General features: G+C 38.6%; 1 protein-coding gene and 2 long non-coding RNA genes across 3 annotated transcripts; 1 reads left to right on the forward strand and 2 right to left on the reverse strand.

The window, feature by feature from the left end:
* Window positions 1-912: 912 nt before the first annotated feature.
* On the reverse strand, window positions 913-2,256 carry vnc (GNAT family N-acetyltransferase vnc). Its single transcript, XM_074179081.1, has 2 exons — window positions 2,102-2,256; window positions 913-1,801 (listed from the first exon to the last, which is right to left on the reverse strand). Exon 2 carries the CDS (start codon window positions 1,651-1,653, stop codon window positions 1,147-1,149), a length of 507 nt encoding a protein of 168 aa, XP_074035182.1. The 5' UTR covers window positions 1,654-1,801; window positions 2,102-2,256; the 3' UTR covers window positions 913-1,146.
* A 5,870-nt stretch (window positions 2,257-8,126) lies between these two features.
* On the forward strand, window positions 8,127-8,473 carry LOC141483823 (uncharacterized). Its single transcript, XR_012466307.1, has 2 exons — window positions 8,127-8,196; window positions 8,271-8,473. It is a non-coding gene; the product is annotated as an uncharacterized lncRNA (long non-coding RNA).
* On the reverse strand, window positions 8,270-8,677 carry LOC141483822 (uncharacterized). Its single transcript, XR_012466306.1, has 2 exons — window positions 8,486-8,677; window positions 8,270-8,434 (listed from the first exon to the last, which is right to left on the reverse strand). It is a non-coding gene; the product is annotated as an uncharacterized lncRNA (long non-coding RNA).
* Window positions 8,678-17,133: the final 8,456 nt, after the last annotated feature.

Genomic DNA, 17,133 nt, shown 5'->3' on the forward strand with positions numbered 1-17,133 from the left:
AGTGTGCTAGGGCCTCTAATCTTTCTAATATATTTAAATGACATCTTTCATTTCATATATCCCACAGGATGTGTATGTTATGCGGATGACACACTACTGAATTGTCATAAAGATAAACATAACTCTGAATAATCTCACAGATTATGCACTAGAAAAGGTACACCTGTGGTTCTCTATGAATGACCTTAAATTGAATCAGGCAAAGACGCAGAATGTTACCATCTCCACTCACAATAGGATTTCTTCTGAATCTATTGGGAGTAGTTCTTGATGAAAAACTCATGCACATGTTGACTAGTTGTGTAAAAAACTGTCTTCACAATTATTTTTACTGAGACATTTAAAAAATATACTTAGCCCCACCAGTATGTTAACATCATATCACTCATTATTTCACTCGCATCTGAACTATGGCACTGTTCTCTGGGGAAACTCATCACATGCGACTAGAGTTTTCTAGCAACAGAAAAGGCAATCAGTATAATGGATGGAAGCGGCTACCGTGAAAATTGTCAGCAAATGTAAATACCATGTATTTACATCTACCAAACACTAGTTGAAATTGAATTAAGTGATACTTTTATCTGTTAATATTAATTGTGAACTTTAAATTGTGAATTAAATGTGTATTTTAAGCTGTGAATTTTATATTTGTGAAATTTTAAATTGGGAATTATGAAACTTGAGAACGTTAACTGTTTTTACAAACTTTATACTAAATCTGGGTAAGTAATATAAGCATAAGTACCAGTAGATACTTACTGAACATGTTGAAAAGAACCTGCTACAAATGTAAAATATCGTAGTCAAATAAAGATCTATCTATTTATCTTCATTGTTATAACAAGAACAAAATAAATATCCAGTTTACTTTTACTTCATAGCCATTTTATCCACAAACAAAATAGGAAATTCTAGACTGACTCATGTAATTTTATTAAGAAAAATTCACAAGATGTAATAACTAAACAAAACCAACAAAAAATCTCAAAATAAAAAACAATTTCACTGATGAAACCTTATTTACATACTGATTTTAATATTTTTTACAAGTACTACTAACAGTACTACTACCATCTGAAGCAAGAGTAGCATGAAATTTCATGTTTAAAATGATTTACCATTCAATATAATTTTGAATATGATCTATTCCTCACTCTTCTCATCAGACTTCAATTTGTTTTTCCTTGAGAACTCTGAAAGGTCCCTTCTCATGGAATAGGCATCTTCACCATCAGCATAATACTTGGGTTCTATTTCCACAGTTTCAAATTTCAAAGAATTTTTATACAAATTCAAGGCAGCTCGGTTACTCTTCCTCACATGCAAGGAGACATATTTTGCATCAAAACATTCTACCATAGCTTCCGAGGCCTGGTCCATAAGTTTTTGTGCTAAACCCAGTCGGCGATGAGATCTTTTTACTGCCAAAGAGGTTATGTGTCCATGCTTCAGGTCTTCTTGATCCTCTTCCATTTTGGCGAGAACATATCCAACAATATTGCCTTTTTCATCTTCTGCTACATAGCTCAGTTGGGGCCAACTGAGTCCGTGATAAAAGTAATATTTCATCTGATAATTTTCTGGTAAGCACAGTAAATTACAGTGCTGCATGTTCATGAGATCTTCAGGTTTTGCACAGCGTATATTCATCTTGAAATAGATTCCTAGTATCTTCTAGGTTTTTTGATTCGACCACGACTTGCTTTTAGATTGTTTACCTCCGGGTCATTAGCCTCACCTATAAGTTCTCTGACTAACTTGAATCTGGTCAATATGAATTTCCACACTAGGAACCAGCCTGAAACAGAATTTTAATCAACTCCTTTGAAATTATACAGATTTGCAGTATTACAAAATATTATAAACAGAATAACTACGGCCGTAAAAGTTACAGTTATGAATGGAATCAAAACATATTCCATTCTCAATGCTTCCATTTTGAGTTTGCAAAAATTTAAATCAAGATAAAATAATAGCCAGTGGAGGTGCTTTGGGATAGAAAACTATCAAGACGCCATTTTATATATTAGTAGCAAGATCTAATCAACAAGTAATTTTAAAAACTTTGATAATAGCAACAAAACATATTTATACTCACCTCTTTCGTCAGAACAATTTGAAATGGACTATATTCCGATGACATATGACATAAGCACGGAACAAAGAGACTCTTCGTAGAACAGTGAAATAAAGCAAAGTAAATCATTTTATTCGTATTCGTATTGACATAATTCTTTTTGGTATTGACGATTCATTCAGGACTGATATAACAAAGAATTGAAATGTACCATCATGGAAAATTACTTTCAAATGTTGAAAATTAACCAGTTACTTATATAACCTCAACCATAATTCGATGCATTTAATGTATTTTCAACTTCTATAAATTGACTTCCCTATTGAACTGAAATGGGTATCTCCATCAAATGATTAACAATATTGGGTTTAAAACTTTCAGTTTGTCTACCAATTCAGAGTTAAAAAATGCTTTCATTGTTATAGCGTTATTATAAAAAGTCCACCACTGATTCCTAATTGTTACAGAATCCCAAAAAATTGTTCGTTAATGTCATACACTGTCAGACATTGAGAAAATAGAAGGAATTTTGCAGTAAATTGAGAGGATAATATTTTCAGGAGAGATAAAAAATATACCTCACTTGAATAAGATTACTATGGCTCGGATTAAATCAATAAAGCGAATGAATGTCATTAGGTACTGCCATTGATGACATAATAGTTTAAACACATGTGAAATGGAGTTGTAATTTTATGAATGAATTAAGTGCTTGATTTCGTAATGGTGCTTGAGTAGCAATAAGGCAAATGTGTCTTATTCCGAAACATTGAATGTCCGCCATTGAGGATGACAGTGTTCCATGTCAATAAAATGATTTCTGATATGTTTAAAAAAAATCTGTTTTTCCGTTAACCAGCTGTCGCACCCCTAAGAACGACAACCCTCAGAAGTCGAAACTTGTGCGAGCTAAGGATTACCGAGGTCTTACCTTTTAACGTGTGATTCCTAACACGGGTTGGACGATAGCAAGTGAAGATCGATCGTTCAGACAAAGGCTTGAACCACCGACCAACACGGCAATCAATTGGCTACCGACCAACCAATGATTTCTGATTCAATTTTATAACGAATGTTTGGAGTGCAAACTGAATAGGAAAACGTGTTTTTTGTAGAATTCAATGTTCATGTGAAAGTAGTTGTTTCGAAAGTATTTTTCTTCCGTGTAACTCAATGTTTAAACAGAAGTATAGTTGTTTCGACTCAACGCTTTTTGAGTTCTGTTACGGCAGTGGTAGTGGACGGATGTGCCGATAACGTCCGCTCACAAAGAAGGTACGTGGATGACATGTGCTATTTTGGGGTTTCTTTTTGTGTAGTAAATGCCCATCATTAACAGGCCTGTAAGTTTCAAGTGAACGTATCAAATAAGATGTGAGGGCTCCCTTTTTCTTAATTTGTGCCTGAAAGTTATTTCTCTGCATGATCTACATAGCTTTCTGTTTAGTTAATTTTGAAATTGATTGCTTTCTTCATTTCTTTGTAAGATTCCCACATTTTTTTGTATGATGATGAAGAAGTAGGAAGCCAAAAACATTTTTTTCCCAAAAATATTTTACAATATTATTTAAAAAAGTTTTATGAGCATTTCAATAATAAAATGAATATCATTCTAAGCACAACTGAATGAGAATTAGTTGAATAAGGAATCAACCAAGAAATTTCACAAATTTTTTATATCAATATTTCTTAGAAACCTAAAAATGGTTTCATTTGTGAACATATTATTCGGGATATGAGTAATGAATATCTATCAAGTTCTAATGAGAAGCGATTGTGATACAAGGTTTTATTCTTGTAACCTACAGTTAGATAGTTCGCGAAATTAAGGCCCTTCGACTTACTCAATCGTCAACAACACAAGTTACCCCATAAGAAGTAGGAGCGGTAAAACACAACTTGAAGTTGAAGATAACAAATTCACAGCTAGTTGGCGGACATAGGTGGTTTTATTATTTTTCCTTTGATAAAATATTTGGTGAATGACAGTTCTTATCCAAGCTTCTATTCCATATAACATTATTATCCTCCTACCAGTTAGATGATTAGCTCAAAAAACATAATGGTAATTGATTAGTTGTGGTTATTTACAATTGTGTGTACAATATTTATTTCCTGAAATATCGTTAAACCAAATAATTTATGAAAAGTAACCTTTCAAATTGATGTCAACTTGTCATCTAGTCAGTTTTATTTCTGTCCCATGACGTCATGGGCATTGACGTTACAGACGTTTCGTTTGGAAAGAAAGCATTTCCAATGACGTCATAAGTAAACCCTTCTGATCAAACCTTTCAATGACATATAGTTATGAACTTAACAGATGTGAAAAAGATTGCCAATCGAGGTGACCACATGCGTTAGATTTCCACTTTTTCGATAGATTTTCTACACAAATTTGAAATTTGCAGTAGATGAATTTCCGTCGGTAGATTAAGAGATAAGACACCTTGGCGATAGAATTTTCATTTCAATGTTAGTGGCGACAGCAAATTACTTGAATTCATTGTTTCTAGGTCCTGCACGCTTCGATTTGCTATACACAGAACACAGAATGCATATAGATCATAAAACATCCATTTACCGATTGCTTGTTACTGTTTTCTGAATTCTCCGACGTCCAATTAAAGGAAGAAGAAGAAGATAATGATACATAACCTTGTTTCACTTTTTGTTCTCAAACTTTGAAAGTTTCATTTCGAACCTGGAAACATGTCTGTTATTAAATATTTACAACTACAACCATAAGAAGGCCAAGGCCTTCTCGATTCAGTGATGATATACAAATGTCTTTACAAGCGCCACCTAGTGGTCGAAAACTCAAATTTTACTATGTTGGTAAGTTTGTGCTCTTCACCTGCACGTCGTCTTGATTTCAAACAGGTTGGAACCTTGGCTCCCTTACCCTTTAGACTGATTTTGTGCTCTTCAAATATATTGCAGTAATTTCAGTAGATTTTCAATATATGTGGTCACGCTGTTGCCAATATAACTCAGCAGTGATGTAAATTTATTTTTTTAAGAACTAAATGTCAGAATGTTAGGTTATTTATATTCCTCCTATTTATATTCCGCAGGATTCTCATAGAACACTTAATAGGTGATAATTTCTTGATGAGTCGAATTACTTTTTTTGAAAACTTCAGCACATTGAACTAAATCTTGTTTTTCAAATATTTTATAGACTGTTGCTTCACCCCTCCTGTAAAATGCAGAAGTCGTATCATAAAAACAGTACATGATTTTGACTCTTTGCAAAAGTAGATAAACTTTTTGACCAATATATTTCGGTTTGACTTTGAGCTTTTCCTGGCAAACAATTGAACAGGAAGACAGATGTTGGCTCAAGGTTACACTAGCGTACAAATTAAGGGACTGGATTTCATTCTACCTGATATTCTTATATTTATACTTATGTATACCAATTGAAAAATATTTTTACTTAAATTACAACTTCAGAGATGTATTTACGTGGCATAGGTACTTATGACGATTACAATTTTTACAACTTTTTGACTCGTTGTATCTCAGAAACGGTGGTTTGAGAAAAAAAAGTATTGATACATTTTTTGTAGAGAATATTATGATCTACAATTTTTATCTGAAGTTATTTTATGGTAAAACTTACCATTTTCCTGAAAATCGCGAAAAACCAATGTTTTTCGAGATTTTTGACCTTTGACCCCGAATACATTTTTTTCCAGGCATCGCAATCATTCGGAATTTCAAAATCTCATTTTCAACTATGTTTTGAACAATTACACGCATTTGAAGCTTGTTGTAAATTTATGTACGTACCTTCACTCTTATTTTTTAGTCTAATTTGACTGGACTCTATGTCGGTGCATGAATCCATCAATAACCTATTTGAATCCTGTGAATACATCTTCCAGTGTAGACCCAGTGATTGTCATTGTGGTATCATATGCAAACATATAGTTATGTGGCAATTGTCAACATATTCTAAGACATCAGTTACAAATACCACAAAAAGTAAAGGTCCCAGTACTAATCCCTGTGGAACTCCTGATGTCATGTTTCTTGGACATGATATTGTTGTATTCGACTATCAAATGCCGGCCACTCATATAGGATTTCATCCAAGTCAGTGTGTCAGTACCTATGTTAATATATACTATAATATATATACTATGTTACTATACTTATTACAAAATAATTGGCATCAACTTCGGAGTATATATTATTGAGATAATCATTGGCAGCGGTTTCTATGAAACGATCTTTCCTAAATACATGTTGATTATTACATAGTATACTATTCGACTTTAAGTAATTCACAATTTTAGTAGCCACCACTTTTTCATACAGTTTTGAAAGTGAACAAAGTAATGAAATTTGTCGGTAGTGAATAACTAATATTAGTTACTATTACTACTACTATTACTAATAACTACTATTTTTTTTCAAAAAGGAACGACTTAGACTTTTTTGAACCATTCTGAAAGAAAATAATAAGAAATGTTAATTGATTTGATGATACACAAACACTTGATATGCATAGTTTATTCAAAACTTTATAACCCAAACAATCCATATAATAACTGAAAAATCACCACAATCAATGAATCTAAAAAATATAGAAATACTCGAACAAAACTCTGTTACAAATAAATCAAAATCACAAAATTTTTACAATGAAAGTATTCAACAAGTAAAATATCATGACGTCGAATTTGACGTTTGAGTGTATATGTGACGTAATGCCAAACCTGGATCTCTTCATCCTTTTAGTTGTCGGAGTCACTGTTCTCTCTTCAATGGCCAGGCCATATTATGACGTTACTAACAACAGGTCCGTCATTATATTTAGGAACTCCTCTAATTGACTGAATTGACTTCTGTCTACTACGGAAGCGCAGAAGGGCCATATATTTTAATTAGTTCTTTCTTGGAAATTACGACTTTGAATCTCGAAATTCCGACTTTTATCCCGAAATTTCGACTTTAATCTCGTAATTTCGAAATTACGACTTCAAACTCGAGATTTCGACTTTAATCTCGGAATTTCGACTTTAATCTCGAAATTTCGACCTTAATCTCGTAATTTCGAAATTACGACTTCAAACTCGAAATTTCGAGTGCGCATCAGTGGTAGTGTGCCCGACTCACCGAAAGGTCGTAAGCTTGATCCCAACCTCGACCAGATATTTTTCTCGAGAGAATGTATCTAGTTGGAGCTGGGATGATTCTGCAACGTTTCATGGCTGATGAACTGCGAATAGCCATGATACTCCCCAGGTGGCTAGGGTTTTGAAAAAAAATGTATTTATAGAATATGATTTAGTGTTTCATAAACTAGTTGAAGAATACTTGTTTCACTGTACGAGTTGTAATTTCACAAAGAATAAAAAATTGAAGAACTTATCTATTCTTGCTCTAGTCTTGCAGTAAACTTTTACTTTATCTACCCTTGCGTATGAAGTGCAATTTTTGAGTTGATAAAAACTCATTTCGTCATGTCGTAGAGAAAAATACAATTTTCTCAAATTTAGTGCCATTCTTTGGGAGATTTTGTAACGCTTTTAGTTTCGTCAACTAAATATTCAACGGCCTTTGGCGGTTAGGACGAGATACGAGTATTGGGCGCAGGTCACGTGAATTTATACAGACACAACTACATCAGATAGCTTCAGTGAAGACACGTTGATCTAGGGGTCTGTGTATCAGTTAGTTTTACATTTCAATTTAATTATTTGCTTATGATTTCAACTCAAACCTTTCCCAATACTTGACCATGGTATGACCTTGACATTACACCCTCGGCGAATGGGCTTGTTTCGTGCTATGGAAAATGGTACTGGTTTGCTTATAGACTGATCGAGTTAGGGGTATATTATACTTATCAAGCCTAATCGGTCCCAAGATCTCTTTATATTTGCAGAAAAAAAGAACAATTCGAAAAGCAAGAATTTAAATTGGCCGCGTGTCTGTTGACCAATAAAATTGATCGAGTCTAGAGCGGAGTTGCCAAGTGTATTGGTTTTTAATATCCAATCACAGATCTGATGATCTGTGATTCGTTGTTATTGTTGTCAACTCAGTCTGAATACAAATGTTACAATTATCTAATTTAAGAATGTTTTTTTTTGTAAAAGGTAGGTCTCGGCGGATGCCTATTTTGTTGCATATTCTGTGTCATTAGTTTATATTCCAAAAAATATTTTTTCAGGTTATTTTTGGATTGAATTTCACAATTACTACTACCAAAATGGTTAAAATGTTTTATACCTAGTTGTAAAAACAGATCTCTAAGAGATCTATGGTTTTCTTCAGTTGGCCGAGCTGAAATAAATATTAAATCAAAACTTTCCATCCTTCGATAAAAGAGAAAGTCTGAAATGAATGTCATATAAATAAAAGGGACCTACTAAATATACCACCTACCGTTTCATTTTTTCATCCTTCATTTTGGTACCAAAGTATTGCAAATTTTTCAAGTAGAATTCATCGATCATTTCAAAATCGACTCTTGGTAAGTTCTCGGAGTCAGCTTTAACGAAACTAGGCTCAACATTCATTTTAAAATTATTTTAACAAAAATATGAAGTTATGTGTGGAAACCTTTGACATTGGAAAGAGCACATTGTCACATACACTACAGAGGGCCCTGGCTGATTGGATAACAATATGGCTAATACACCGGTAACGTTGAATTTCTTATTTTTTGTGGGTGGCATGAATGCATAATTGATTTATTTTATTAGGTTTCATAAGCATTCGAGAACCATTTGAAAATACAGCTCGTTGAATTTTATTTAGAATTATATTTAGATATAACTTGTACTATATATCATTTATCAAGGCAAATATTGTTATCCATTTTTATGCTTAACTTGTGGATTCAAGCGATCTTATTATTGAATATTTATTTGTTTGCTGGCCTTATTCTTGAAAAAAATTAATGAATAATTACAGAAAATTTTAATTGATCGCTCATTTTCTCAGGAAAATGGAGTATCCATATCACAGTTTATTGGTTTATTTCATTAAAAATATATGTCATATCGGATCCATTCTGCTTGTTTTTGCAACATTGAGTTTCAACTATTTTTTTAGCTGACAGCTCGCGTAGGAACAATTCGTTTTTTCATCGAGTTTAGTTTGTGTGTTTTAAAAGTTTTTTAGAGATATATTTGAATATTAATAAGGTGCATTCTTGTGTTGATTTTAATTGTGCGGAAAGACACAAGAAAACAGAAAGCGCATTGATTTATAGGTGAGTTATTTCATTTAATGAGTTTAGGTTCCCAAAGAATAAAATAATGAGAAAAAAATGGGTGAAAGTATTGAAAAGAAAGGACTACCATCCTTCTACTCTTCCAAGACTTTATAGAAATCTTTCAAAAAGTGACTATAAATGAAAGAGGAACGAAAATATTGAATTTGATGACACAGAAAGTATCATCTGGAGTTAATACTGTTGCTGAAATAATGAAACAAAATGAATCAATATTTTGCAAAAAAATCAAATGCTTTTCATTTTACTTCATTAAATTTTATCATATAATTAATGGTATTACAGAAGCTTTTGTTGGATCAGTTCGAGTACAATCAATTCAGTCTATACTTGACCTCATTCAACTTTCCTCTCAAGTTTGGGAAGATTCAACAGATTACCCAAGCGAGCCTATAACGCTTGAATTTAGTAGCAATATTAGAGAGAGGTATGTATGCAGGAACCGTTTTTTATAATAGATTGCAGTTGTACAGATTGAGGATTGTAGAATAAATTGAATATTTGAAATGATTCTTCAATCCAGTTTGCTATATTTTTTGATTTTCATATCTGTATATTATTGAATAATGCATAAAATCATAGTTTAGATAAATATTTTGTGATCTTTCGACTTTGTGTACTGATTTTTATAGAACTTATTTTCAAACATGATTTTTGTGTACATTTTATTCCATGTGGATAATTTTTCATTAATTGAAACGTTAACGGGTTCATATACACTTCCACAATTGAATTGATAATTATAGGCTTCGTGAATTTTACGATTTGGCAATGTTGATTATTTCTTTTGTTCCTATTGGTCAATCGAACAATCGATTTTAAATAATTAATTACGGGAAAACTGCGGTACTTAGAAAGCTGAAACAGGGTGCACTGTTTTTCAATTTCTATCAAGGGAACTATTACCCAAAAATCATGAAACGAGTCCATTTGGGTCTGACAACCTTGGTCGCCCTTGACCAAATTACTTTGCGGATTTCGACTTTGAAATTGAAGCAATTTGTTGTGATTCGTCCTTGAATGACCTCCAACTATATACCGTAACGAATTTGAAGCCGGCCCTGACCGATATATCAGCCAGCGAATAAACAATGACTCACCGCGAAAGGAATGCACTCGACAAGCCACCGCGAATAGCCTAGGCCAGTGCTGAAACCCCTAGAGAGATCTGGAGCGTTCGTTGACGATATAAAAAGGTCGCTTTCCGTCCCGAGCAGCAGTCAGTCAGTGAGTCTGTATTCAGAAAGCGAATCGAGCGGTTAACAAACAGTGAAGGTAAATTAAGCGTTAGTTGCTAAGTGGTGTAAGTATATAAATTAGTTGTGATAGTCCCGTGGGTTGGGCTACCTATCGGGCGCGTCCCCAGGTGGCGGATAGGGGAACGGCCAGGGGACTGGAGGCCCTATCCGGGAAGCCAATGTGGCCTAACGGACGGGGTTGACGGACTCCTGGTCAGTGGCAGAAATAAGTAGGGTGAGGGGAACTGAAACCCCCCAAAAGCCCTGCAAAACATGCCACCGCGGACCAGCCTACCCAAGCTAAGATGTAAGGAATCGTGTCGACAGCTGAATGGCCGCAGGGTTATATGCGGTTACGAACGATCCCCTTGAGGAACCGGGCGAAACCTCATTGTAACTAGCCTTCCTCTGGTAATGCGGGGCTCTGCTAGAGGTGACCAACCCTTCCCTTGCTACTCGTGGGAACATACATGGACACTAAAGAAAAAAACAAAAACCAACCAATCCCGAGGCTGGACAGCAATGCTCACCTCAATTTAGGACGGGGGCTGGGGATGAACAGAAATGCTCACCCCAAGCTACCGCTCAGAAAGAGGCTGGACATAGCAGACCACCTCGCGATGCAATGCAAAGGCCAAGGCGTAAGCGAATCAGCGGCGCCGAGGCCAAGAGGAGGAAGAGAGCGAAAGAGGCAGAAGTGGCAGCAACTATGAGTGCACCCTCCACCTCCTCCACTCCATCCTCAACAACAAGGGCACCTCTTGCGGAGGGCGCCAAGAGCTCCGCCTTGAAAAAAGGCAAGGAACCGGCTGCCACCGCAGGAAAGCGCCCTCACGCGAGTACCTCCACGGAGGGAACCCCAAGAAGGTTGAAGAAGCTGCGCAGCGACAGAAATGTCGCTGCACCTTCCAAAACCTTCGTGGAGGCCGCCTTGAGACACCTCAAGGTAGCCATCATAGATGAGACTAACCCGTACGGTAAGGTTACCGCAGAACGAGAGAGTCTCATCAAAAAACAACTGTTGGAGGAGCTGGACAAGATCATCTTCTCCGCCTCCAGCAACAACAGAAAACCGCCCACGTTCAAGTCGTGGACATACTCCGGTGAAATCATCAGAGTGGTCTGCGATGACGACGTGACGTTAGAGTGGCTGAAGAAAGCCACAATGAATATCAAGCCATGGGAGGAGGCATCACTTGCGGTCGTCAGTGTGGATAAGCTCCCGAAGCTTACCAAAGCCTCACTCTGGATCCCGGAGGACGTCCACAAGACGACATCCGGTGAAAAGGAGAGGGTGCTGGGTCGGCTAAAGGCGCAGAATCCTGACCTGAAGGTAGCAAGATGGTGCACCTTCCATCATGAGGTTAAGATGAACCCACAAGGACACCTCTTCGTCTTCGGGATCGGAGAAGATGATATGGCTGTCCTGAAGAAGAAGTCGATGAGGTTAAGCTACGCGTTTACCTCACTGACTATTAGGGCAACAGTAAAAGAAACAGAGGGTACCTCGGAAGACCCTAGGTCCTTGGGAGTTGAACCACCTAAAGTGGATATTGACCCCAAGGCCACCATGGGTCCCGAAAAGGAAATCGAAGCATCTGAACAGATGACATTCGATGACCTGACGGAGGAGGCACCCAAAAACAGCGAGGCCACCTCCCCTTAGCAGGGGAGCAGATGGACCTCTAAAGGTAACTTTGTATCCAACAACTGTCTCATGGGCAAGGACGTTGGAAAAAAAGTAAAAATAATACAATGCAACCTCCAACACAAAAAGGCGGCAACGGCAACACTATGTCGCCACCTTGATGTATTGGAGGAGGCAATAGCTTTGATCCAGGAGCCCTGGATAATAAAGACCAAAATTACTGGTTTCAGTAGTTTAACTGGTCAAATTTTCAGCTTACCAAGCAACCAGCAACCTAGGACGGCTGTCTACGTTCCTAGGAAATACAGAGCGTTTCCGATGGCACAATTCAGCACCTCAGATCTCACTGCGGTCAAAGTTGAATGTCCAGTTGGGAAAGGCAAATATATGGCGTTGATAATCGCATCGGTGTACCTCCCTTCAGATGCAGCCACCCTACCACCGACCAGAGAAATGGAAGTACTAGTGGACCACTGCCTCAACCAGAGAGTGGAGCTCATATTGGGTTGCGACTCAAACTCTCACCACGTGAGCTGGGGCAGCAAGGATATCAACGCCCGAGGTAAGTCACTATACGAATATATAATACAGAAAGATCTAACAATCTTGAACAGAGGCACGGAGCCAACATTTATTAATGCCCGTAGCCAAACGTTAATAGATATCACGCTCACGACAGCCGAAATATCAAACAAAATCCAAGACTGGCAAGTCTCGGACCATATCTCTATGTCAGACCACCGCTGGCTGACCTATACGATAAGCCAGGATCTCAGGACTACTGTAAAATCCCGTGACCCGAAGAGGACGGATGTAGCTCTCTACAATCGACTCTTAAGAGGAGCTCTGCGGGAAACAGAGGTCCTGACTCCTGGCAACAATGAAGAACTGGAAAGGTACACAGTATCTATCCACAACAAAATAGACACTGCCTATAAGGAATCCTGTCCAATGAGGATGGTTCAAACGCATGGCACAACCAACACATGGTGGTGCCCTGAATTGGAACACCTCAGGAGGACATCGAGAACGACCTTTAACAAGGCAAAACGTACAAGACTCGAAGAGGACTGGGTTATATATCAAGCCAACCTCAGAGAGTTTAAAAAAGTCTGTAGGCGAAAACAAAGAGAAGCCTGGAGAGCCTATTGTGAGGCAGTCGAAGATTTTCCACTAGCTTCTAGGCTACAGAAGGCACTCTCAAATGACCACCATAAGACTATTGGCATCCTGACGAGGGAAAATGGCGACAAAGCCGCCAACCTCCAGGAGAGTGCTGAGATTCTTATGGAAACTCACTTCCCAGGTTCTGTCTTTCCTGGAACGGCGAACTGGACGGATGTATCAATAACACCCTCACAATATGACTGGCAATATGCTAGTACAGTAATTGATGAGGACAAAATAAGATGGGCTATATCGAGCTTTTCCCCCTTCAAGTCACCAGGGCCTGACGGTATAAGACCAGCCCTACTTCAGTGGGGACTGGACACTCTTATGCCACACCTGGTTGGAATATTCAGAGCCTCTCTAGCTCTGAGGTATATTCCCAGTAAGTGGAGAGAAGTAAGAGTAGTATTTATACCCAAACCAGGTAGGATGGACTACACCCTACCAAAAGCATTCCGACCAATTAGTCTCACATCGTTTTTCTTAAAAACCATGGAGAGGCTATGTGAGCGGTACATAAGAGATGAAGTACTTGTTAACAACCCACTTCATCCGAATCAGCATGCATATACCCCGGGAAGGTCTACTGATTCGGCCCTTCACCATGTGGTTGGCAGAATCGAGAGATCATTGGACAACAAAGAATCCACCCTAGGTATATTCATAGATATTGAGGGAGCGTTTGATAAAACAACCTTTCCAACAATTACCCAGCAACTACACTCCAGGAATGTACCCCTGGTAGTAGGAGAATGGATACTCCAGATGCTCTCTAGCAGAGCAATAAGTATTAATGTAGAAGACATCACAGTTAAAGGACTGGTCATGAGGGGATGTCCACAGGGAGTGGTCTTATCACCCCTTCTCTGGAACATAGTTCTGGATACCCTAATTAATCACCTTAACAAAAATGGATTCTACACAATTGCATACGCAGATGACATAGTTATCTTGCAGACTGGCAAATTTGTAAACACACTGTGCGATAGAGCGCAGGATGGGCTCAAATTGATAGAAACATGGTGTAAGGAACACTCACTGTCGATCAATCCCAAGAAGACTGAGATGGTCCTTTTCACCAGGAAAAGAAGTTTAACGGGCTTAAAACCTCCCGAAATCTTCAAAAGCCAACTAAACTTCTCTGAAGAGGTGAAATACCTTGGTATTATCCTCGACAAGAAGCTAACATGGAACTCTCATCTACAGAGTAGAGCAAAAAGAGCATACGTGGCTTATGAGCAATGTCGGAGGACAGTGGGACGCGCATGGGGTCTTTCACCCCGTGTAGTCGCCTGGATCTACACTGCAATAATAAGACCTATGTTAACGTATGGAGCCATTGCATGGGGACCGAAAGTTCTACAAGCAACGGCCATCCAAAAATTATATCAAATACAGCGACTGGCTTGTTTAAACATCACAGGAGCCATGAGAACAACACCAACCGCGGCAATGGAAGTAATCACGGGTCTGACCCCTCTGGATCTGTTCGTTAAGGAGGTTGCGTTAATGGCCATGTTACGATTGCACACGGCTGGTGTGAACCTAGAAGTAGGAATGGGTCAATTGAGGCTGGGCCTGTGGCGGGAAGCGCTTACTGCGCAACCTCTGCTGCAGGCAACAAGTGATGCAATTGAACCCAGGTTTGTGTTTAATAAACCCTACAAAATACAAATTAAGCAGAACACAGAGTCAGATGCTACAAATGCAATACGGATTTATACAGATGGCTCAAAAACCAAAGAAGGTTCAGGATGTGGAGTGTACTCCAGATCACTAAGCCTAAGGATCAAATGGGGAATGGGAAGAAATACCAGCGTGGTACAAACAGAACTGGCTGGTATCTCAATCGCCACAAAAGAAATAACCAAGAAAAGAATTTCGGGCAAAAACATAACAATCTGCACTGATAGCAGACAAGCACTATTAGCCTTGAACAGACACCGTGTTACTTCAGGGCTAGCACTAGAGTGCCACCAAGATTTAGCCAAAGCCTCGGTAGATAATAACATTATCCTGAGGTGGATTAAAGGGCACGAAAGGAGTAAAGGTAATCGCATTGCCGACTCTTTAGCCAAGGAAGCGGCTGGACTAAGAATTTTAGGACCAAGTGGCACCCACGGCCTGATGACTTCGACAATTGCGGAACTAGTCAAATGTTACACCCATGCTCAATCTTTAAAGAGATGGGATGAAATTAAAGGATGTAATCTTGCCAGGATCACCTTGGGCGACCCTGGGAAGCTGGCGCCGAAGAAATATCTGGCGATGACCAGGAAAAATCTACGCCTTACAGTAGGATTTCTGACTGGCCACTGTCAGCTAAGGAAACACCTACATAATATGGGGCTAGTGGACACACCTCTATGCAGGATGTGTGAACAGGAAGATGAGACTGTCAGGCATGTCCTGTGTGAGTGCCCGGAGTTATCGTCAATAAGAGAGTGTGTGTTCGGCGAGTCTTGGCCTACACCTGCCGATATAAAGGAGATGTCTCCCAGCGACCTGTCCACCTTCCTGGAAAGGATATGATGGACGACGACCTAGGAGGACAACTCCTTGGGAGGATGTACAATGGGTCACATGTGGCCTAAGTGCGTGGGCTTACACTCACCCTCCCTACTCTACAGATACAGATACAGATAGTTGTGATAGTGAAATTGTTTAAAATAAATTTGTTTAAGACAGTTAATTCTTTAATTCGTTACAATTGGTGATCAGAAGCAGATTTTTAAAATAAATTAGTGAGCGCTTGGTGGACAATCTTTAGATTACGGTGAAATTGACTATAAAACTTTCGCGTAGGGTGATTCATTATGTTTCGCGAAGTGGACAGTACCGGACTACGGAAACAAAATGATAGACCTTTTCTCGCGAAAAATACACTTGTGAAAATAAATAATTGTTTCGGGCTCGATTAAAATAAGTGGACGTATTCAGTTTTGTGGAAAATAGACAATAAGAGACAAAATGTGTTCGAGGAAAGTGTGCCTAGTGGACCTGAAAGTCGCCGAATTGAAGCAAGAATTGGAGGAGAGAGAGCTAGATTCTTCCGGAAAGAAATCAGTACTCCAGAAGCGACTATGGGATAACTTGATCAAATCAGGAGAAGATCCCGAAGCATATTTATTCGAAGTTTCTGGGGGTGAACCAGGAAAACTCTCCATGAAGCTGCCCCAGTTCGACGGAAAAACTCCTTGAGCAAATTACCGCCGACAATTTGAAGCTGCGGCCAGAGCGATTGGATGGAATGCAGGAGAAAAGGCGGTAGCATTAATATTGGCGTTGCATGGAGAAGTAACGAATATATTGCAAACCCTCACGGCCCAGGAACAGGAAGACTATGACCAACTTGTAAAGCATCTTGAGCTGCGGTATGGATAGGCCCACCTAGAGCACGTTTACTATTCACAGCTGAAGAACCGCTGTCAGAAATCAGGAGAATCCCTACAGAGGTTTGAAGCCGACATTGCTCGATTGGTTCGTCTGGCATATCCTGCTATACCGGAAAACGTTATGGAGCGGTTAGCAGTTCAGGCATTATTGGACGGACTTCGCGACCAAGAAACGAGGCAGGCCTTAACACTAGCTCATCCCAAACATCTCGTGGATGCACTGGCAAGCGCTCTGATGTTTGAGGCTGCAAAACAATCCTGCAAGAGACAGATCAAAGTTCGAGCTATCGAGGAAATGGTCAAGTGCCTGCTGATATTGAGGGCACTATGTCTGAAAGAAAACA

The sequence above is a fragment of the Leptinotarsa decemlineata genome, unplaced genomic scaffold, assembly GCF_025532065.1.
Source record: "Leptinotarsa decemlineata unplaced genomic scaffold, Ldec_3_MD MMD2_tig00004307_RagTag_RagTag, whole genome shotgun sequence".
In the NCBI taxonomy this organism is placed as follows: domain Eukaryota; kingdom Metazoa; phylum Arthropoda; class Insecta; order Coleoptera; family Chrysomelidae; genus Leptinotarsa; species Leptinotarsa decemlineata.